Raw genomic sequence first — 23,964 nt, 5'->3', positions numbered from 1 at the left:
TAGCGAATGACGGGGGGCAAGCATTCACGCCGATATAGTGTTACCGTAATCTTGGAGGTATAAAACGGGACGCACCAGCCTGGGGGAGGGTGGGGTTAGGGGGGGGAGGGGGCAGGAGGGGAGGATTCGGAGCGTAAAAAAGACACAAAGTTAAGATTGGGAACAGGCATTTTAATGCAAAAAATACTCTTATTAAAAACGTTTCATTTCTCAATAAACATTCGCTCAGGCCGAGGGAGAAAGTCCGCTCGCTGTTAAGTTACGGCCAATTTAGTGTGGAAAATCTGGATGACCTGGAGGTAGCTTGAGACATAAGAGTATCCGGCGTGTATCTTTATGCTACATATCATCCTCCGCTGGACGTAACGCCACTCCGTATTTCATTCGATTACATAAATCAGAAGGAGGGTGGCGTTGATGGCATAACCATGTTAGGTGGAACGCGAGCGATCCTAACATTGCATTACACCACTTACGTGCTACCTGTTTTGTGTATAACATCGCTCTATCCTGGCTCCACATTTCAAGGTATTTCGCAAGGAAGGTTTAGTCCCCGCACTGTCGCTGCTGCGCAGATTACGCCAACGATAGCTTCCAAACGTTCCGGGAGAAGGGCCGAGGTTCACGCGGCGATTGAACTGGAACGCAGCGGTGAGACGGACGACTTGAAGGTGCCGCAGCACGCCCCAACGGCGTGCGTAACGACACCACGAGACGAGTGTGCCAGAACGCCACCCAAATGTTTAGACCTGGGGACATCACCGGTAAGATGTCCACGCTTCCGCCACTTTGGCGCGATTACATTCATTAGCAAGCAAGTTTCGCACTACATTTTGGAGTTTGCTTAACAATGTTGCAGGCATTCCGAATAGGAAAAAATCAGGTAAACGCACGTACACCATACTGATCGGAAACTAACGCAAAAGTACAAGAAATGCAGGTAGGCGAACCTGTACAGAGTAACAGGCAGTCGGGTAGCTGAGGTAATAGATTGCTTGGCTTTGCTGAGAGAACTAACGAGACGACAATGAATACATTCTTCCACATGGAGGTAATAGGAAGTGAAATCGGAAGAAACTGAGCCCCTTTCATCTTACGAGGAATGGGTAAAACGCACAGGTTTCTCCCACGCAACCTGAGTCAAAGTCGATAATCCAACTGCTTCCATGATGCCAGAATGGCGCAGTCGGTTCGACGTCGGCTTCATAACGAGAGGGCTCCGGTTTTATCCCGACCAATGGAAGCGTTTTTTTTTTTAACGCGCTTGTGTAAATTGGATTTCCTGAAGTGCGTCTTGGTGCAGCGATTGACGGCACCAGACAGGAATAGAAAGTTTCGCTTCAAAACCCTACCGGTAAGACGAACAATCAAAGCGACGACATTATAAGTACAAATCTATGCATTGGGAACTTCGTTGCGTCATGAGAAAGGTGAACGCAGGGATCACAGGTTGGAGAGATGAGGAATTGATCTCAAATTAAAAAGGGTAAACTAGCAAACAATAATAAATCCAACTTGCAGCCTGCCAGAGATATGGCATTGCGATTAAGAGTAACGTTAATATCAAAGTCGCGGCTTTAACCGGTGAAAGTTAATATTGCGCAGACAAGCCTAATGGCCACACAAGTACAATAATCTTATTCTAATGTTTTGACCAAGGACCGGTCTTTACAAAATTATAAGCAGCTGCAACTCGTCACCCATGCCAGGAAAAGAAGGGAAATATTGCGAAACACCCGAATAGCGTTTTAAGAACCGAGAACCAAATACACGTTACGGAGTTGTCAGAGACAAGGCTAGTGACCTACCCATCTGCTTCATTGCAAAGACAGAAGAAAAGGGGAACAAATGAGACGTTTAAGGACAATGAGAATGCTTTCTATTGACGCGCGGTTGACTTAGACTCGGAATTTTACGGTACCATAGCAGACAAAATGGACAAGATAATAGAAATTCCCCGCCAAAAAGCTGGATACTGAGACGCGCGTTATAGCAGCGCTAGTTCATGAAACAGTCCTGAAAGAACGAACTTGGTTTCTGAGGTTCCAACACTAACGAGACGTAGTGAGCCGGCGCCTAAAGGATGAATGATTCTATTAGCCAGTCTTGCACAAGTATTCCTTGTATACCTCCAGTCTTCAAAACTAAAAAGAGGGGAACAGCGCAAATTCGACAGACACGAGAAGAAGGAGACGACACGCACAGCGCTGACTTACAACAGTTTATTCTTTACCGCTCGGGCACATATATACCACCACGGTTAAAAACACAAGGAAAAGCAAGACTAACACGATAGTGTCTCTTATCACCATTGCTCGTCACACATAACCATTCGCTCTGCGCCACAAAAAACACGTGCTGCACTAACCTGGGGTCAAAAAATCTAATTCTTTTTGGGAGAGGGTCGGAGAGGGCATGCTTACGCATTTATCTTTTAGGCGGGTGATTTCGGCAGCTTCAATTATTTCTCTGGTGGTTTTATGCTTATTTTTTGCTATGACCTTTGTTTCAGAAAAAATAGGGCTGCATCCGCTAACGCTACAGTCCCTAAAGTGGAGGCCCAAGTGGCCACTGATTGCCTTGGTTACTTTGTAGTGGTGCTCTTTCAGCCTTTCATTTAAGCACCTTCCTGTTTGCCCTATATATTGTTTACCACAGGACAGTGGAACTGAATATACTACACCTTCTATGCAGTCTACAAACCGATTTTCATGCTTTGTTGAGCAAGACTGCATTGTTCTTGCTGTTTTGTTGACTCTTGTGCACATACCAGACAATTTATTGGGGGCGGAAAATACTACTTCCACGTTAGCGCGTTTGCCTATTTTTTTCAAGTTATGTGCAATTCGATGCAAGTAGGGAATCACAGTTATCTTTTTGCTTCTGTTTTGATCTGATACTGGTAGGCTGCCCTGCGTGTTTCTTTTTAATTTTTGTAGAAAGGCAATCAGTGGCCACTTGGGCCTCCACTGTAGGGACTGTAGCGTTAGCGGATGCAGCCCTATTTTTTCTGAAACAAAGGTCATAGCAAAAAATAAGCATGAAACCACCAGAGAAATAATTGAAGCTGCCGAAATCACCCGCCTAAAAGATAAATGCGTAAGCATGCCCTCTCTGACCCTCTCCCAAAAAGAATTAGATTTTTTGACCCCAGGTTAGTGCAGCACGTGTTTTTTTGTGGCGCAGAGCGAATGGTTATGTGTGACGAGCAATGGTGATAAGAGACACTATCGTGTTAGTCTTGCTTTTCCTTGTGTTTTTAACCGTGGTGGTATATATGTGCCCGAGCGGTAAAGAATAAACTGTTGTAAGTCAGCGCTGTGCGTGTCGTCTCCTTCTTCTCGTGTCTGTCGAATTTGCGCTGTTCCCCTCCTTTTAGTCATGAATCAACATGCCCAAGCCTCAGTCCTTCCAGTCTTCAAACGCTTCTTTAGCCCGCAGAAATGTCAGCCTTCTTCTATTTCAGAAGACCGGTTTTTGAAAGAGCTTATGAACGAGACCCATCGGCCCACTCTGTCAGGTTATTTACTAGGATCTAGTTAAGCGCTAAACTGGCATCCTATATTGTAATCTCCAATAACACAGGCTGGCTGATACTAAAAAATCTATTATATACTTGTCATCGATGAGACAATAACGAAATTAGGTAAATATACTATAACAGGTTAAAATGGCTTTTGGAAATTGCGAAAACGATTATTTTAAAAAGCCCCTCCGCAGTTAGCGAATTGAGAGACGAGGGAATACGGAGAATTGCATAGTGCGGTCGGATGACACATACAATCGACGCACGGGCAGAGCAAATGCTCATAAGAGCAAAATGTTGCCTATTGGTAACAGCATTAGGCAAGGAGACACCACCTCTCCAACATTGTTCACAGCCTTGCTACAAGGTGCATATTTAGGAAAATTGTTTGGCAGACATCAGGGATGATGAAAAATGGAGAATTTCCAAAGCAAACTGTATTGTTCAGTGAATTTGCAGAACACGGGCAAGGAATGGCTCAGAAACTGTACTCACAAAACCTCCTAGTAGGCTTAAAAATCAATATCAACAAATCAAAACTAATGTTAAACTGTCATGCAGAAAACTTCGACTTCAGCCTAGTCAATGAAACGCTTGACGATGTCAGACAAGTTGTTCGTGCTGACCCGAACAATGAGAAAGAGATTTGGCTTAGAATTAGCATAGGCTGACATGCGTTCGTCAAGCTTGCTCAAATTACAGCCTGCAGCTACCGCTGTCATTGAAAAACAGGGTGCGAAACCAATGCGTACTGACCCGTATTACGCTAGCTAAGGCCTGCTCAGCAGCGATGACAAGGTTTAGAGCGAGCCCAACTGTTCTTCCCGCGCAGTGAGGGGCTTCGTCTTCGACCTGATCTTCGGAACCGAGACTGCACTCAACCTCGTATCCGACGTGCTGATGCACATGGCCCTCCGCCCATGGGTAAGCTGGAGGCATAAACCGCGCGCCCAGCTCTGCAGAATTCTTTCCCTCAACATTGGGGTATAAGCGTGTAGCAAATTTATAAAGACGGAAAAAATTCAGTGCCATTTCACGTTCAGGAGCATTACTGATGGCCATCGAAACTGAGGACAGAGTAACGGTCACGTTACTGTTGCATCACGGCCGCCATGGGTGCAGTCACAGGTGATATCACAACCGGTCACACCGCTTCTGCTTATTCACTAGCCAGAGCCACCGTTCATTACTGATAGAGACTCTCGATAGTCATCCAGCAGAAGCGGTTTGGACGGTTGGGTAAAAAAAATTCCCCCGCATTTCCCCGAGGGGGAGAATGTGAAAGTGCGAATGCACGGTTGTCGGCCCGCTTGCGGCGCTTGCGCTCGGCCCCCGCAGCCCACCGCCTCGCCGCCTTCTCTTCCATCTCTTCCATCGGGTTTGTAGTATCACGTGTACACCACGCAGTTATCAAGCCGCTATAACGCCGCTGAGTCGCCAACGCACGCCGCTGACGACGTAGTTTGAATGCGTTAAAGATATAAGGCGCGTCACTAACACTGATATCAGCGTCGCGTCCGTGGCTTGGTCGGTAGAGCGTCGCGCTGCGGCCGCAAAGTCCTCGGATCGAAACCTGGCGCCGGATGCTGTTTCTTTTTTAAATATAGAGGAGCACTGCGGACGCCGCCGCCGCCGGCGGTGGATGGTTTGGGGTCGCTTATAAAGTGCATTCGCACTTAAAATGCAGTTGTTCCCTCTTCCGTTGGAACCGGTAAAACACGAAAGTGAAATGTGGCTTCACAGGAGAAGTTGAATGTTTATCGCGCATCGATATGAACGTGCACGTCACTATTTATATTTCGTCGGTATGACACCGTTAGACGCATCATGGATTGCAGGCTTCGGTGCATTGCGTGAATCCGACTGAAACCACAGGCGCTCGCAAGCCGCCCGTGCAAGCGGAAACAAACGGGTTGTCAGCGAATCTCTTGGTGAAGACACGGTTTGCTGCAGCGAAAGGAGCAGCGGACCGTGTCACGAGCGCGACTTCCGCAAGTCGGCTTCTCCGCATCTTACGCTGCGCGTCCCCCGTCCGCCGTACAGGGTGGAAACACGTATACGCTGGCGCCGCTTTTTGGGTCATTCGCTCGCCGCGGCACCAAGTCATTGCATCAAAGCCGCTCTAAAATTATCACCTCAACGCGGTTTACTGGTAAAGTTTGAATCATCTTATCTGTTTCGCGCTGCTGGGTCTTGTAGGAAACGAAAAGAATAACGCGTTGAGCATATCCTATAGCGGTGGCACGGGACGTTGAAAGGGTGTCTCCACCCTGTACTTCGGCTTTGGTATCGAGGCGCCAACTGTCGGAATTCGTTGGCGTCATGATGCACTACTTGCTTCGCCTCTCCTAGATGGCAGCACCATCTGAAAGAAAGGCTATAAGGCGCGTTTGTCGTCCTATGCACGCGTCTGTTCACTGTTCATAGCACAGTCGGGAGCGCTGCAGAAGCGCGAAGGTCAGAGCGACGCGGTCGAAACGGAAACCGAGATGGACGAAGATCAGGACCCGCCTTGCGGGGAAGAAGGAATACAAGGGGCGCAGAAGCAGAGGCTCGTGAGCTGGGAGCTACGCCTAAGGAGGTGCGCCGGACGCATCAGCAGGCTGGAAAAGCGGATGGACGCTTTCGAGGCGAACGTGAATGCGAGACTTGACAAGATACAGGAGTACCTTCACAGGATGCTGGATGGAGACGAGGTCACACCGGGGCAGTACGTACAAGCGAACCAACCAACACCGAACCATGGCCAGTAAATCACGAACGAAAGCGAGCCTGAGAGTGTGGCACTGGAACGCGAACGGGTTCCAGTGTCGGCGGGCGGTGTTGCAGCAGTACATCAAGAGTTTGGAGAGACCCCCGGACGTGATCCTCGTCCAGGAAACCCACGCCGAGAACGCGCCGTCCATCCCGGGCTACCGGGCGCACGCCAGCCCTCCCAGCGCCAGAGAAAGAGGAAAGGGAGAGGCGCAGGGCGTGTGCACGTTCGTCCGGAAGGGGATAACGTTCGTCAAGCACGACGACCTCCTCGGGCGCAGCGCCATCGAGTACTGCGCGACCGAAGTAGTGATCGGAAAAAAGAAAAAGGAGTCGGTGTACTTTCTCAACGTATACAGCAACCCGGGCCACAGGCAGCAGAAGTTCAAGACGGCCATGCATAAGATGCTGAAGCTCGCTGGCAGAGACACGGTGGCGATGTGCGGCGATTTTAACGCCGCACACAAGGATCTCGGGTACAGCCGCACGACGGCGAAGGGGAAGGCCCTGCTCGAGGCGGCGGAGGAGGCCGGTTTCGTCCTGTATTCGGACGAAGCGGCATCCACACGCATCGGCACGTCGATAACCCACGACACCAGCCCGGACCTGTGCTTCGTCCGCAAGAGGAAGGAGGCCAGAGGCGGGGTGGCATGGAAGAACACGGGGCAGAACCTCGGGAGCGACCACTTCATAATCGAGCTGGACCTGCCGGCGTCGGCAGACGAGGTCGGCAGGGGCAAGCGCAAACACAAGCTCACGAACTGGGATCGCTTCCGAGAGGAGAGCGAGGAGCTCGGCGAGGAAATCGCAGACATCGAGAGCTGGTCGGACGCCCTGAAGCGCAAGATCAAGGGAGCGACCACGGAGCTGGAGACCGACGAAGAAGTACAGAAAATGGACAGCCGCCTGGCGCACCTGATAGAGGCCAGACAGGCCCTGCAGAGGCGCTGGCGTAAGAACAGAAACAACAGGAATCTCAGGAAGAAGGCCGCCGAGATCGGCAGGGAGATAGAGCGATACAGTCGCCAGCTGTGCACCCAGCAGTGGCACGCCATCTGCAGAGAGGCGGACGGGCAGCTCCACCAGAGCCGCACATGGAAACTACTGAGGCACTTGCTGGACGATACCAACAGCAGGAGTTACCAGCAGCACCGACTCGCCCAGATCATGCACTGCGCGACGAAGAAGTTGGGGAAGGAAGAGACGTGTAAACGGCTCAACGATAAATATCTCCCTAGCACTCCCAGCGAGAGCCACGGCGACTACAGAGGTCCGAGCAACCCGGACCTGGACCGCGACATTGAGGAGTGGGAGGTCCGCGCGGCGCTGCAGAACCTCAACTGCAAGTCCGCGGCGGGCCCCGACGGAATCACCAACAAAGCCCTGCGAAACCTGGGCGACGGGCCGACAGAAGCGCTGACGGGGTATTTCAACCGATGCTGGCGCGAGGGAAGATTGCCGAGGCAGTGGAAGGCGGCCAAGACAATACTGATACCCAAGCCGGGTAAGCCGCCCGGTATCGAGAACATGCGGCCGATTTCCCTCACGTCGTGCGTCGGGAAAGTCCTGGAGCACGTGTTGAACAACAGATGGCAGCGGTATCTGGAGGAGAAGGGCCTCTACCCGGACTCGATGCTAGGGTTCCGAGAGAGGCTCAGCACGCAGGACGCAATGATACAACTGCAGCACGAGATACTAGAGCGTCCGACAACGTCGCAGGACAACAGAGCCGTGCTGGGCCTGGACCTGCAGAGTGCCTTCGATAAAGTCAGGCACTCGGCCATATTGGCGCAGGTTTCGGAACTGGGTCTGGGCAAGAGATCCCACGACTACATCCACGACTTTCTGTCGCACCGGACGGTGGAACTACAAGCGGGGGACCTGGAGCTGCCGGAGAGAGAGCTGGGCAGCGTGGGTACCCCCCAGGGAGCGGTGATCTCGCCGGTGCTGTTCAACCTGGTGATGATCGGGGTGGCCAAACGCCTCTCGGGGATCCCGCAGGTTCGACACACGATATATGCAGACGACATTACGCTGTGGGTCCCCGGGGGGAGCGACGGCCACATCGAGAGTTCGCTGCAGGAGGCGATAGCGGCGATCGAACAGCAGCTGGCGGGCACCGGACTAAAGTGCTCCCCGCGAAAGTCCGAGTTGCTGGTGGTTCCACCGCCGGGCAGGTACCGCAAGAGAGCCGAGGAAGAGGCGAGTAAGATCAAGTTGTTCACGTGCGATGGGACGGAGATCCCCAGAGTCAGCAAGCTGCGAGTGCTCGGGATGCTGCTGGAGGCGAACGGCGGCAACGGAGCCACGGTGGAGAGAGTAACCACAAAGATGGGGATGGCCACCAAACTGATCAAGCGGGTGGCCAACAGATACAGCGGCATGAAGGAGGAGAGCCTGTTGAGGTTGGTGCGGTCCTTCGCCACGAGCCACGTTGCCTACGTGGGCGCCTTTCACCCGTGGAAGCGCAACGAGAGGGACCGCATCAACGCGGCGATCCGCAAGACGTACAAGGCGGCGCTGGGGCTCCTGAACAGCGCCAGCACGCAGAAGCTGCTGGAGCTGGGCGTCCACAACACGCTAGAGGAGATCGGGGAGTCCCAGCGAGCGTGTCAGCTGGAAAGACTGCAGACCACGCGGACCCGAAGAAATATCCTGAAAAGCTTGGGCCTGGGTCCGAGCAGAAGACTACAGGAGAAGAACGGCCTGCCGGAGGAGGTGCGGAGAAGAGTGCGGGTGCTGCCGCTGCCGCGGAACGTACACCCCGACAGCAACCGAGAACGGCGGGCGGCCAGGGACAAGGCGCTGGCCGAGATCTACAACGACGACGCCGGGGCCACTTACGTGGACGCGGCGAGGTGCCCGGACCGCCCGAACACGTACGTGACCGTAGCGGTGTCGGCCAGGACCGGAGAGACGCGCAGCGCCTGCAGCGTGAGGGTCTCGACCGCCGCGCAGGCGGTAGAGGTCGCCAACGCGCTGGCGCTGGCGGATCCGGAATGTACCACGATCTTGAGTGACTCTAGGACAGTCATATCGGGATATGCGAAGAACGCGGTGTGCGCGCAGGCCGCGAAGATAGCTGGTGGTGCCCGTGCGGGGGGCACGTGCGAGCAGGTCACTTACGTCCGGTGGTTCCCGGCGCACTCGGGGACCGCGACGGGAGCGTACCCGAACCGCAACGAGACTGCGGACGCCGTCGCGCGTGAACTTTCCGGTCGCGCGGCGCCACCCCGCGTCTCACGCACGGAGGGTGAAGAGGCAACGGAGCAAGAACCTCTACTCAACGGTGGAGAAATCCTGCAGTGGTACAGGCTCGGCAGGAGGGAGCGGCCGCCGCCGCACCCGAGGCTCACCCGAGCCGAAGCCGTCCTGTATAGACAATTGCAGACCGACTCGGTACTGACTCCGGTGTTGGCGCGATACGTGTGCCCCGAGGTATACGTGGACGCAAAGTGTAGTGAGTGTGCGTGTGCGAATGCGACAGTGGCCCACTTGCTGTGGGGTTGTGCTGAACACAGTGCGCGGGGGTATGACGAGAGTCTGCCCCAGGAAGCCACGGACTCGATGAACTCTCACGAGTACGAAACACAGCGAAGGACAATCCAGCGGCTCGAGGCGGCTCTCGGCCGGCAGAAGCGCAGGGAGGCGCAGGCGAGGGGAACGGGGGGTGACCCCCGGAGACCTTTGTGGCGCCGCCCGCGCGGAAGCCCGGGCCGAGGCATCGTCGCGAGGACGACAGTATAGTCGGGGTGGGGGTGCCCTGCGTCGCACTTGAACCCACCTCCGCAGGATATTTATTTCTCAATAAAGTCATTTTCTCTCTCTCTCTCTCGGGAGCGCGTTTCGTACCTCCCGTTGCGGCGAGAGTTCGTGGCTCGAATCCCGGCGCCGCCGCGTCCATCAGAAGTTTTTCTGGCAATGCCATTTCCCTGACGGATATGACGTCAGTTGGTATTGGTGGACCCCGGCAGAAAACACTTTCGTGTTAAAAATTGGCCCGTATCTGCTCCTTCGTTGCAAATATCGGTGAAGGATTACAGTCAACTGGCGCCCCTGGCAAGTAAATGCCTCCCTTCTCTTTCCCGCGCACCTCTCATGCCATTCCTCTCCCGTCTCGTTCCTCCCAATATAAGACGCTAGAGGCTTGCTCAAGTAAATTCAAATTTACCGCGTTCCACTGCTCCAAGTCGTGGTGCCTCGATGCCAGCGCTGCCGTACGGAGGAGATGCGCGTGAATTGAGGCACCCACCCTACTACAACGTTTATAGAACCACGCACGAGCATTCCAAGCTGAACGTGTAACCTATCTGTATGGTCCCTAGAAATATGTGCTAGTCTGCCGTCCGCCGGCCGCGAAGGGGGCTCCTCCGTGATGCATGCAGCGGCGGCGCTGCAGTCAATCGGAGCGCGGTGGCGCGGTGGCCGGCCGACGCGATGGGCAGCGGCGGACGGCGCTCAGCCGTGCCGCTGCTGCCTTCGTAGTTCTGCCCATTTCTCGGCGGGTTCAGCCCATTTTAACTGCCCTTTTCGAACCCTATCCGTTTCTGTCGACAAACCTGATTAGCCAAATAAGTTGGTTCTTACCAGTACGAAGAGTTTTAACCGAAGCGTGAAGTGACAGGAGTACGGCTTCGCGTATTATGAAGGATCGAGCCTTGTAAAAACCGCGGAATCGTGTCGCTACGCTATTTCGATTTCGACTCATACTCGGGGGCTTCGGGAACACTGCCGGCAGGGCATCGTTTTCCAGCTTGGAAACATCATGCGGGACTTCAGCTAGCAAATAACCGTTCTTTGTGAATACCCCCGCCGTTGTTAACTGATGGATTAGTCAGCGCGTGAAAATGTGTGTGTAGTGTGTCGGCGCTCCGCTTTTTTGTATTGCCCTTTGGAACCGTCTTTCTTTGAAAGTTTCCGAAGATGTTGTCCCTTGTACATGTATGTAAATAAAGCAGCTCGAACCGGTGCCTTCTGACTTTTCGCATCGTTGATCTGGAGGACCTTAAGCGCACGTCTTCGCGGCCCCCTCAGTTACGTCCGACTAGTCAACTGGGTATCTGTTAAATGTAAATGCCGAATTAAAAAACAAGACGTGTGCACATACATACGAAGTTTTATCACCTTCAGTCATCAGATACAGTGATTTCTCCATAACTCGAACTCGGATATCTCGAAATACCGCGGTTAAGTCGAAATCTTTTTTTGTCGTGCCATAGGCGACATTTTCCACCCTTTGTCTCGAAACGTCTTTTCGGGGATCACGGATATCTCGAAATGTTGACAAAGAGGACGCAATGAAACATCCGCTGCAGGCAGCTGATAAGCTCTCCTAAAGCTTAGCTCCCATTATGCGCCGAACACCGTCACGAACGGCAAATTTGCGCGGGGTACGCACTGTGCGCGGCCGATGTCCCGTTAGCGGAGTGCTGTCCGACGCATACATTGTTGATATATAGCTGGGGAAGACGCTTCTGATCATGCGGACGACGACGTGTCTCAAGAAGTGCCAAAAACGGCAGGAACAAGAAAAACACATGCTTGGCCTGCTTCACAGCAAGATAGAATATAGCGTTGGCGACCAACAGTTGATGCGGCATTGAGAAGCTCTTGAATACTTTTTTGGGACCAGATGCGAAGGCGAAACAGGCGAGCATCGCGCAGTTATTTTTCCGCAATTCCTAAAAAAAATGTTTTTTTCTGCAAATTATTTTGCCTGTATTCCGGAAGCGTCCCTGTGCATTGGAGCGTTTGTTACCAGTACTAGCTCTTATTAAAGTGATCTAGCCATACATTTTTCGCATTTCGCTTAACCCAACACTCCGCTTACCTCGAAATTTAAAAAAATTTGGGTACTGTCAAACCTCTTTTGCGTGCCTGTAATTTTTGTGAATACCACGATTTGAAACATTCGCCAGCATTGGGTACGTGAAACTGATAACACCCGGCTGTCTGCAAATCAGTAACTTCGCTAGCATTCCTCATTGCACAGGTTTCTTTTTGATCACCCACACACTCGTAGGGAATTGCGAGACGCACGCGGGGAAAGCAAAACGGGAGAATATTTGTGTTATGGCCAATCAATATAATCGCGGCTGTTTGAAACCAAGGAGTAAAAATATTGAGGTTTATTTATACTGTCATGACCATATATACCGTGCTTTATCCCCCCTCCCCCCGCACTCTGCCCAAAGTATATAGGAACAAGTTTTTGCTGGCACAACATTTTACTCAAGCTTTCGCTTTTCTTCTTGTCAGCCTACCAGCCGGCTGCGTGGTTGTCACCGTCAATGACGTTCGGGAATGACCCGGTGGTTTCGATGTGGAACAAACGCAGCTTCTGGTGCCGCAGGGAGCTCTTTTTGAACGGGATCTCACTGTCTGAACATTGCGTAAAAAAATCATACACCCCTCTGTCTGACGACGAAGATGGTCGAACGCGAAGCTTTCTTGTGAGCGATTCCTTGTCGTCTGAGTTTTGACTTTGACTCATTCAGCTTTCACTTTGACTCGCACGCATTTTGGACTTATGATCGCGCCGGATTTGACATCAACCATTTGCCGTTTGATTTCACGCGAAGAAAGCTTCGTGTTCAGCCATCGTTGCGGAGTGGAGGCGTGGATAATTTTTCTGACTGCACTCCTCTCCAAATCCAAACTGCTTTGACCATGTTGGAATTGCGCAATGAGATCGACGCCAGCTTCATAAAACGATGGACCCAGGTTCGACTCTGACCACGGGAAGCGTTTTTTTCCCTGTCACTTTACTCGCAAACATCACCGTCGTCAAAGACAGTTGGCTTTCGTGCAGTGCCTTTTCGAGTCGACATAGGCCATCAGTGAGACATAGAAAGATTCACTTTAATAATGGTTTCAGCGGTGGTAGCGAAACGGCTACGTTGGTTGCTGCGGTTTCATCCTTCGGTCTCACTCGCGAAATTCAGCGGTTGCAAACAGCTCCGTAGCCCTATTAGCGAAAAATTCGTGGCGTCAAACTATAAGGTCTTATAATACTATCCTACCTTCAATTGTGAGCTGATGTACCTCGTACCATTCGATTTCACCGCTCTAAGTGGCCGATAAACCCCGATGCGCGCTCGCGCCCCGCGGCAGTAGCGCGCGGCACAGGCCGGCCTGCGGCCGCTCTGGCTCCGGCCGCTCGGGCGCTCCGATTGCTCGCAGCGCCCTCTGCGCAGCGCTGTGCTTGAATCAGCGGCGCGGACACGCCTTCCCATAGAGAAAGCGCGCGGACGGCAGACTAGCACAATTTCTAGGGACCATACTATCTGTGTAGCCTTTCGTTGCTGTTGCCGCTTCGTTTTTTAAAATTCCGCCAGGCAGTGCGGGCAATAGCAGGCGACGGTTTTCTGCTGTTGATGTAGTATTTCCTTTGCTATCGCAAAAAACAAGCATCCGTGAATTTTTAACAAAGGAACACTTCAAATATCACTCAGGTATTGATTTTCAGCCTTATATTTGCGTAATGTCTTGTTCTTGTTCAATAACGTTGACAAGTATGAGCATTAGACGTTTAGATTTGGCTGTGGGTATATAAGACTATTGCGCAGTTCCTGTTTCCCTTCGGCCTGGTGGCTGAACCGAGTCACAGACAGACCAAACTTAACTGCGTTTAAGTAGCCCAAGAAAGGCTATCGTCTTTAAAATCAAGACGCACTGCTCCTATCCAGTAAGTTAATCATCGACGGTGTAGTTCCGCGTCTGAATGTGATGAGTCTGTCTTGAATTCACCCAACCGGCCAATCCACTTCCGGTCACTGACTAGCCGTAGTCACTATCAATAATTAAGAGTGACTCTGGCTAGTGGGTTAGCAGAAGTGGTTGGACCGGTTGGGTGATATGAACTATATAACTGCTCCCATGGCCACCACGATGCAACACTTTGTAGACACATGCTGCGTTCCAATTCGCAGACAGCTTGGTAGACAGACTACGAAGCAGTCTAACTAGACGTCTAAAGGAATGAAATTGGAACGGCGCCTCGGTCGCAAACGCAACACCAGCGCAGACGACCAGCAGACGACAGCGTCGTTGCAGACATGTTGAGGTGAGCAAGCCGCAAGTTTCGTAACTAATATTACCGTTGTTATTACAAACATTACGTAATTTAAAAACTAGGCAAAGTCACCTTCATGACTAGTAAATTTTACTAAATATTTAAATAAAGGAACAGGTGCTTTTGGTTCAACATAAAAACGCAAAAAGGTGGCGCTGGCGTCGCTTTTCAGTTTAGACAGGAAGGTAGCCTGCATCGTTGCTGACTTCGATGCTGTCTCCTCGAAGCAGTCTTCGTTGACTGCTTCGTTCGAATTGGAACGGGGCTTAACATGGCGTACTGTCCGCGAAGACGGCAACGAAGCGTCCTAAACGGTAAATTGGAACGCACCCAGTGATTTGTGTTGGTTTTTCCCAACCTGCAGAAGCGCTTGCGATCACTGAGTAGCCGCAGTCACTGTTAATTATTTATAGTGACGCTGGCTAGTCAGTGAGCGGAAGCGCTTTTGCCGGTTTAGCAAAAATTAAAACGGTCTACTCCCGTCTATAGTATCCATCTCCCATCTCCCAGCAAGCTGATGTCGTTCCGCATCGGCAATTGCCCACTCTGTTTTGATTTTACCCAATCGGCCAAAGCGTTTCCGTTTACTGATTGGCCAGACTGACTATCAATAATTAGCATTGAGTCTGGCTGGTCAGCGAGCGGAAGTGGTTGGGCCGGTTGGGTGAAATCAACTATGACTCCGCCATGGCGGCCAAATGCCACACTGACGAGACCATTGCCCGCGTTTGTTTGTCATTTACGATTGAGCATTTTCTAGTTAATTACCTCAACGAAACAAAAGAGGGCTGCAGCTACACGCTAGCGGACAAAACAAGGGGCTGTTCCTTCCGCTCCCGTTGAAGCCCACGTTTTACGGCAGACGAAAATTCCGCTATTCTTGCAACCTAAACGCGAATTACGTAATTATGAAAAGTATCGATGAAACTTGACGTAATGATAGAGTCGTCTTAGCAGCCGAATCCTACATCATTTATGTGGGCATAGTTTCGACAAAAGAGTTAGAGACGCTTTCTCTAACCATTCTCCCTCCGTGAGCGGCAATGTATTGACAGGAGACGGGAATTCGGTGACGTTTACTTTATTTTGTTTATTAAAAGTGAAACTCGGCGATATAGATGGAGGCGTACTAGCGGCCAATTTTAGAATAATTCTTTACCGAGCTAACCACATCATGTTGAGATGCTGAGCATTTGACACTGTAGCTCTGGGGAGGGGACGTGAGGTTCTTCGCCGACGCGAATTTGCGCGCGGACGTTATACGGAGAAACCGAAACATGAACAACTTCACTGTACGGAAAGTTGGGTGCTCGAAGGATTGAGGAGACAAAGCGAAGGAATAATTTCCTCCCAGTATTGCTTTCTATATGCGCCTCTGAAATGGTTCCGATATTTAGCGTGACGTTGTTGAAATACGGCAACAGAACATTTTAAGTTCCTCGCGGTTTTTCTTCGGCTTCTCCAACGCTTTCCTGCGGCGAACATAGCACTCGGAACATTACTGGCGCTAGGCTGGACAAGGACGACGAATTACACACAACTGGAGCGCACCTAACCTAACCTAACCTAACCTAACCTAACCTAACCTAACCTAACCTAACCTAAGTGCGCTCCAGTTGTGTGTAATTCGTCGTCCTTGTCCAGCCTAGCGCCAGCAATGTTCCGAGTAAGAAACCAACTAGCCCCATTTCAAGCTCTGGTGAACATATCACGTGCAGCGAACCAACTCATATTGTGCGTTATCTAGGGCTAAGATTGATTTTGTCCGCCTGCTGAGTGGTCAACTAACTTGGTTGCCAAAGTCACTGAGCGCTGGTAATGCCATCGGTCAAATCAAAATGATAAAATAAACGCAGAAAGCTCAGATTGATAAACTTAACGGCTTATAGGCGCTTAGTACGACAAGCTTGCTATGTCATAAATTTGCTACTCGTTAGCTAGTCCCAGGCCGAAAACCCTATCATATCCCTATTTATTGCGAAGAGGACGAGCTCTTAGAATGTGTGCAAAACAAAATGGCTTCAATGGACATTTTCTAATGAAGCCAGGACTCTTCGTTGTATAGTTCTCACATTCAACACGGCAATAGAGCAATTGCGGAGATCTGCTGCAGCAACTGAACGACATAGGTAACTGTCCACCTTCTCCCATGCCCGTGGCCGTGCCATCGCCGTTCCTATCATGTCTGCGCGTGAGTCCGCATCCACATAAAAAAAAACATGCCCCAACGTCCGTCGTCTATGCCGTTACCACCCGATTCTTGGGCGTGGCGTCAACAGATGTGAATACTCGCAGTGACGTTGCTTGGTGATCCTCTACTCGCCCTTCAGAACTACTCCTCACCAGCTAAGAATGGAGCCGCGGTTTCGAAAGAAAGCGGGCACGACGCACGAAATGCATACGCTACAGCGCAGTTGCCTGCGACCACGGGTATGGTCACATGCACGCCCGTACCTTGCTAACGGCAGATTCGTTCAATACAAAAATTCCGGGCCATCTCCACTAACGTGAAACATGGGGAAAGGCTAAGCGTGCAGTGTAAAAGTGCATTCTTGTCGCCTTGGCGTATTTGCCAACGTATTTGAAACCGTTGGGGGGTAGAGGTATACAGCATGACTGTAAAAGTCGATTGTCGTTGAAGCACGAAGCTCTCCAGCGCGAGGCGTAAACGAGTGTCTTGGTGTTTTTTTTTTCAAAGGCAAAGCATTCTACCTCTACCTACCACCGGTTCTTTCGTGGCGTGCGGGACCAGAAACTCCCAACGCGGCAGGGGATGGGGAGGGCGCTTTTCACTCAAGGAGCACAGTGTAGATGGCGCGGCGATTACCCAGCGTTCCCCGAGCGCAGTTGACTTCCTGCACCAGCGGGCGGGAAGGCGGGACGGCTTTGTCGTCTGTTTTAGCGACAGTTTTTTAGGGCCCGTTTTGGAATCACTAAGCTCACATGCCAAATTGTTTCGGTGTCTGCTCTTGTGTCGCGCGGCGGTGTAGCCCCGAGCTAGCACATCAGGATGGCTAGACTCCACTGTCTCACCCTTCGAAAGACGCTCCTCTTCGTTTTCTTTCCGCCTACGCACGGCCTGGCTACAGCGGCGGCGTCCGCCGCGCTAGCCCGGCGGTGGCCGACGCTGGTGCTCTGTTCGGGACGCCGACCACGCGAATTCCAGGTAACGGCTGCCAGAATCTCTGGTTTCGCTCCTAGTAGAGCCACGTGGGTTAATTTAAGTGACGTCGCTTGGGCTATCGTTGTGGGTGTCGTTTATAGCTTTGCTTTCCAACCACCTTCACAGCGTGGATTGGAGCCAATTTTGTTTAGTACGCGTTACGTTTTAGCGCGAGGCGTAAACGAGTTTCCCTGTATTTAGTACCATGATTACATGACACGACGAAGATTACGACGACTACAGGAGACGCCAACAACCCCAGCCACGATGGGGCTTCGCGCCTAAAACCAAATACTGCTTCCGAAGAAGTTGTTAGGTTCACGCCCACGGCGTGGCAGCGTAGCAGTGAGTGCATTGTTAGCTGGGTAGCCACATCTATAGGCAAGTGGCCGAAGTGGAAGCGTTCGCTGAGAAGGCGAGCAATCTGTGGCCGATGCGTCTGCCGAAACCAAACACGGCAGCTGTCAATCAGCTGACCTGTTTCGACGACTTCACTCGCGTCTTGCGGCAGTTAGGCTGTAGGACGCTGCATGAAACAGTAACGTCGAGGTACTGCTGCTGAGTTCGCTAGGACGGACTCATGTGTGCACCGCTATGCCGTAGCGCGCGCGTCCCGTTGCTAAGGCGATGAACATCGTTGCGGGCATGCGCGCCACGACAGTGAATACAATCTATAGCATGGCCGTTGCATTGCCTTCTGAATACCTGCTCCAAAGCAAATTTAGGTATTATCAAAAGCCGACAAGTTTCGGGGGGTAATAATTAAATTTATTTGCCTCCTTCTGAAATAGCGTAACCTTCTGGCACGTCCAGCGTCTTTCGCTGTAGCTAAGGGTGTATGCACTGGGCTATCGACCGAGCGGCGGCGCTAACTGCGCGGCGGCGCCGACGCCATATGTGAGGTTGCACTCCGCCGCGCGGGCAGCCTGTTTCCCGACGCGAAACGTGGTTTGTGGCGTGGTGTTGGCAAGAACGGTCGCGTGGCCGGTGTTTTTTCTGCGTGTTTGTGAGTTCGCGAATGTCTTGTCGTAAGGAGTAGCGAGCATTTTTTTCGCTTCGAAATTTGGGACTGCGCTGTTCACGTCTCCTACAACCGCAGACCCGAAGCAGGCCGCACGACGAAAGCAAGCCCGCCGGGTATTTTTTTCCCTTTTCTGTTTTCGAAGCGAAGGCTAGGGCAGCGCTTGAAGACGGTCTTTGTTCGACGAATTCGCAGAGAAGTTATCGATGATAGGGCTTATTAGTGCCGAGTCTGTTGCGTCGTTTTATTTCAGGTATATGCCCCGGGACGATGGGCGTCGAAGCTCCCACTTCGCTCCACGTCACATATATTTCAAACATTACGTATTGCTTAAAATGTTCACTAATTAGGGTAGCCAGTTTACTATATGGTTGAGGCGAACCAGATTGGGCCCCCAGCCTCAACATGGGCTACATCGAGTGTTTTGAAGTGAACGCTCGTACATGCAATGCCGCTTCTCGGGTAATTGGGGGTATCAAACTTTTTTGTCGCGTTCTACTCCTCTGCAATGACCAGGCGGGTTCCGAAATAACGCACCAAAGCTTGAAACTGGGCACACAGTTTGACTACTTCAAAAACAGCGCAGAGCCGAAGAGGTATGAAGTGACAAACTAGAGCGCTCTTGTTTGTCACTTGTCTCTGCGCCGTTTTTGAAATACAGCCGAACCTCGTTACAACGAACACGGATATAGCGAATTATCGGCTACAGCGAACCAAATACAGTAATCCCTCGTTATAACGAACTCTCTTTACTCGAAATAACGCTTTATTCGAAATTCCTTCTGGTCCCAACCCAAATGCATGCATTTTAGACCGCATTACTCAAAGCGCACGAAGAGCTGGACCCGCTTAGAGCGAAGTGTGGCTAGCGGAGGCGTCGCCGAGCGGCGGCGACCCAGCGGTGAGTCAGGTGGTCAACATGGTGGGTTAACAAGCTGGTGTTTCCCGGGCGATTTTCTCGATCCGATCACACTCTATTCGCCATCATCGTACTTCGGAGAAACGGTCAAAATGCGTGGTAGGGTGATTGAATTTTATTCCTAGACATTGGTCAATAGCGTGGACACGACGGTGCGCGACCACCGACACTCGAACCACAGAATTAGCAGTGTCGTCGACAGCAGGGCGAAGAAAAACTCTTGTTTTGCAGACTTCACTGCTGCCCACCTCGGGAAAAAATGGCCCAGTGATCATGCAAGGCCCCCAGTGCAAACCCGGCCAGTTTTCATGATTACGTCGTGTACTTACAATGAGCGGTTAATCGTGTTTTGAGCTCAACAAACGCAACATCTGACTCCAGCCACTGCATTTGCGGCGCTTTCGAGCAAAACTCTCGTAGCGTTCCGTGACGCCCGCACCTGCCCCCTATAAAAGTGGTCACTGCCTTCCCCTCCCCACGCCCTTAGCGGTCTGCGAAGCGTTCGGAGGGTAGTCACTGCTTGGGCCAATTGGAGCAGGGGTTGGTCGCGCCCGGAAAAAACATGAAACAGCCAAAATTCACAGCCTTTTTTGCAACTGAACAAAGTTTTGCTTCACTGAATACATTGGATATTTATTCTTCGCACTTGTGGCGCAGTTGAATCTCAACTACTTTAGCTTTTCTTGAGTTGTCGCCTATATCAAAATACCGCTTATAACGATTTTTTTCACGGTCCTACTGGCTTCGTTATAACGAGGGATTACTGTACAAACTGTGGTTGGTCACGCTTCATTTCAGTGACAGTCTTTTTACAACGAAACCGAAACCGCAAGAGCCACGCACGACATCGGCTACAACGAAGAAATACGTAGTTCGCGTCAGGCTCGAAACTCGAAATTTAGCATAAAAAAGCAAAATAAAAAGTACAAGATAACACAACACTGCTTTAATAGTTTGCAAACTACAAAAATAAAAAAGGCCCTTCGTGCGTGGACACTGTAAACTTCACCCTGCAGTACCGTAAAAAGCCGCCGGACGAAGAGCACATCGTTCTTCAAAAAAATAAGAACGCAGGCTTGTTCTGTCAAACTTTGTTCTGTTGTCATTTCGCGTTGTCATGCCCCGGTCCCTTTAGTAAGAAATGCCACAGTTAAGGATTACCTTGTTCATAGCGGACTCCAAGCCTCGAATAATGCGTTTTAGTACCTAAGATTTTCGCGCGAGCCACATTGCCGACTTGTTAAGCCTATTTTTACCTCTACTGTTACAACGAATAGCGGATATAACGAACTAATTTACCACCCCCATAACACTTCGTCACGGCGAGGTTTGACTGTAGTCAAAGCGTGTTCTGTGATCTTGCTCCGCTTGTAATTTCCGCTTCGTCTATGCCGAACAGAAAAAAAAATTGAAATAATCGGCGGAGTGTTTGTCGCAACCACACCTCATTTCATCACGTACTTACCTCGCGAACATTTACACCTAGACCCCGTGCGTAATCGCTCAGCTTTATTGGGAGCTCAGGTGGAGGACGGTCATGCGTTCAACGCACCAGAGCACTGTCGCTGGAGCACCTCACCGTATCTCATACTCTTCAAGAAGCGCGCAGCGTGCCTGGGTGGCACCGCAAAACCAGCGCCCCGTCCCACACGCCACTTGGACCACAGGAAATATCGTCCCAGCCTAGGGTGGAGAAATTTTCCTAACTCGAGCCGAGATCGTTTGCAGCAATGCAAAATATAAGGAAATCCGTCCACGGGGATGGCACCGAGATAGCGCAAAGCGGGCTGCGTTATCCGCGATTGCCCAATCGTTGGATGGTTGCATTCGTCGCGCGAAGTCAGACCGTCTTCAAGCACTGCCCTAGCCGTCGGCTCGAAATAGCAAAAAACGAAAAAAAATGGCCGCGTATCTGCTCCTTTCGTTGTAAATGTCGTCAAAAGACGATAGTCTTTGTAGACATTTCCCAAGGAAATGCCCCCCTTTGCTTTTCCGCTCACTACTCATGCTGTTGCTGTACCGTCGCGCTCATTCCAAGGTCAACACACTAAAGGTTTGCGCAAGACGATTTGAATTTACCGCGTTCCACTGCTACAGGCCAGTACCTCGATGCCAGCGCTGCAGTACGGCGGAGACGCGTGTGAATGGAGGCGGCCGACTAGAAGGTTTATAGAGCCACGTGGCCGTGCTCCACGTGCGTTCCAAGCAGAACGTGGAACCTAGCTAGTGGAACCTTGCGTTGCTGTTGCCGCGTGATTTTTCATATGCCGCCAGGAGGCGGCGGTTTTCTGCAGTAGATGTAGAATATCATTTGCTATCAAAAAACCAAGCATCCATGAATTTTTTAATAAAGGAACACTGTAAATACCCCTTGTGTACTAATTTCCTGTCTTATATTTGCGTAATGTCTTGTTCTTGTTCAACAAAGTTGACAAGTATGAACATATAAAACGGGCTTAGACGTTTACATGTGGCTGTGAGTATATAAGAATATTGCGCAATACCAATTTTACTTTGGCCGGGTGGCTGAATCGAGTCACAGACAGACAGACGGACAGACAGACAAACATACAGACAGACCAAAATTTCTGAGTTTAAGTAGCCCAAGAAAGACTATCGTCTTTAAAAAACCGGCGCACTTGCGTTCGTCGTGCGGCCTACTTCTGGCCTGCGGTTGTAGAAGGCACGAACAGCGCTGTCCGGAATTTCGAAGCGAAAGCAATGCTGACTATTCCTTACGACAAGGCAATCGCAAACCCACAGATCACGCAGATAAACCACCGTCCATACGAACGTTCTTGCGAACATCACGCCGCAAATCCCTTTTCGCGTCGGGAGACGCGCTGCCTGCGCGGCAGGGTGCAACCGCAGGTAAGGCGTTGGCGCCACCGCGCAGGTGGCGCCTCCGTGCGGTCAGAAAGCTAGTGCATACACCCTATAGCTTGAAAATTATTGCATTTGCGCAGCTGGGAATCCTCTTCAGCCTGCCAAAGTTTTGCGACAACTCGGAAAGCCTCGCGAACATGGATAACCGCCAGCCTCGACGCTTGCCAGCAGCACCGGGAGGGATGGGCCACAACATCCAGCAAGTATATTCAGTGGCCGGTCCTGCGAAGGGTCTCGGACCCTGCCCAGAGCGACAGCACGGATCCTGTCATCTGAGTTTGGGCTTTGACTCGCAGGCGGTTCGCACTTCGATCCTTGACGCTTTGACTTTGGCACTTCACCGATTTTCGCACGCAATAAAGCTTCTGGGTTCAACCATCGTCGTCGTTTGACAGAGGAGCATCTGATTCTTGCTTCGGGCTATGCTTTCGAGTTTTGCAAATAAATTGGTGCGGGTTAAGACATTTTACGTTAGCAATGTGGCTATCATTTGGACTATATTGCTAAGAGTTCTGCTACGCAGACCGGCCTGGCTCACTGAACTTGGCCGCGCAGGGAAGCCAGCGCGGTGCATGCTTGATGACGCGTCTCTCCCACAGAATTGTCGCTGCACTCTGACCCTCTTGTCATGGCTCTGCACACGCTAAGGCGTTGGCGTTGCTTAGAAGCAGGGCCCTTTTCTTGTTCTTTATAATGCGAAGAACATTCTTGCTGCTCCTGAATCTGCCTACGCCGATGCCGGATTTTTCCCTCAATAGAAAATTCTTTCCCAATAAAATAAAAAAACACAGGTTTGATATGCACGCTCCGAGACGCAATTGCGTCCTCCCTGGCGTCATGGAAGTTCCACGCTGGATGGCCATCTGACTTTACGTCTGAACGAGCGTCTGTGCAACAAAAAAACACGAGATATATCGAGTGACTACACGGAAGTGTTGCCGAATTCAGCATCAGTATATGAGAATAATTTTGGTGTACAATTGATTTTAACGGCGACTTGTTGACCCCGAGATTGTCTTGTAGCGACACCATCGCCATCTTCACCATCAGCGCCCAATCATCATCACGGTGCCTGGCCAGCGTCAGGAGTTCCACGCGACACAGTTGGAACGTCGACTCAGCAGCTGGGCGGCCCCTTGTGCTGGCCGGGCCTACGCGACCTCAATAAATTTGGGAAGCCGCATCCGCTTCACGCCTGCTTCCTACATTCCACTGCTCAGAATGATGATTTGCCGTTGCAGGATCCCACCGTGGCACCGCTGTTGTGCCCCAGTTAGGTCAGGTTGGGTCAAGTCGCACCAGAACATTCTTGCGAGTGGTGTCATCCCCTTGGTGTCATCCCCTTAGCGAGTGGTGTCGTCAGGCCCTGGCGGCACTTTCCACCAGCATTAAGCTGGTGGAGGACTTGTAGTGGTGCTTTCTTGCTGAGCGAAACGATCATCCATTGTACCGTGCTAGTGATAGCTATGTACCTGGTTGATATGGAGGGTTTTGTGGGAGCAGCATCATACCATGCTCATTAACGTGACCTGGAGTAAGCGTTCCGAAAGTTGCGGATCGCGGAGGTTACGGCGATATTCCGTGCCCAGGTCAATGCTGGGCGGACACTTCCTATGCGATG

At 51.3% G+C, this 23,964-nt stretch overlaps 1 protein-coding gene across 1 annotated transcript; it reads left to right on the top strand.

The window, feature by feature from the left end:
• Positions 1 to 581: 581 nt before the first annotated feature.
• LOC144148428 (uncharacterized) lies at positions 582 to 23,735 on the top strand. Its single transcript, XM_077679961.1, has 4 exons — positions 582 to 764; positions 4,359 to 4,450; positions 22,424 to 22,642; positions 23,691 to 23,735. Exons 1-4 carry the CDS (start codon positions 740 to 742, stop codon positions 23,733 to 23,735), a joined length of 381 nt encoding a protein of 126 aa, XP_077536087.1. The 5' UTR covers positions 582 to 739.
• The last annotated feature ends 229 nt before the right edge of the window (positions 23,736 to 23,964 follow it).

The sequence above is a fragment of the Haemaphysalis longicornis genome, unplaced genomic scaffold (assembly GCF_048455015.1).
Source record: "Haemaphysalis longicornis isolate Haplotype H1 unplaced genomic scaffold, Haemaphysalis longicornis Haplotype H1 scaffold_8, whole genome shotgun sequence".
Taxonomy (NCBI): Eukaryota; Metazoa; Arthropoda; class Arachnida; order Ixodida; family Ixodidae; genus Haemaphysalis; species Haemaphysalis longicornis.
The sequence above is the reverse complement of the archived record's forward strand: the minus strand, read 5'-3'. Positions and strand labels throughout refer to the sequence as shown.

Coding starts and splice junctions, on each gene's coding strand:
- LOC144148428 (XM_077679961.1), top strand. CDS start 740: ATGTTTAGACCTGGGGACATCACCG. Junction 4,451..22,423: donor ACATGGCCCTCCGCCCATGG/GTAAGCTGGAGG, acceptor GCATTTGCGCAG/CTGGGAATCCTCTTCAGCCT. Junction 22,643..23,690: donor TGGGCTTTGACTCGCAGGCG/GTTCGCACTTCG, acceptor TCATCCCCTTAG/CGAGTGGTGTCGTCAGGCCC.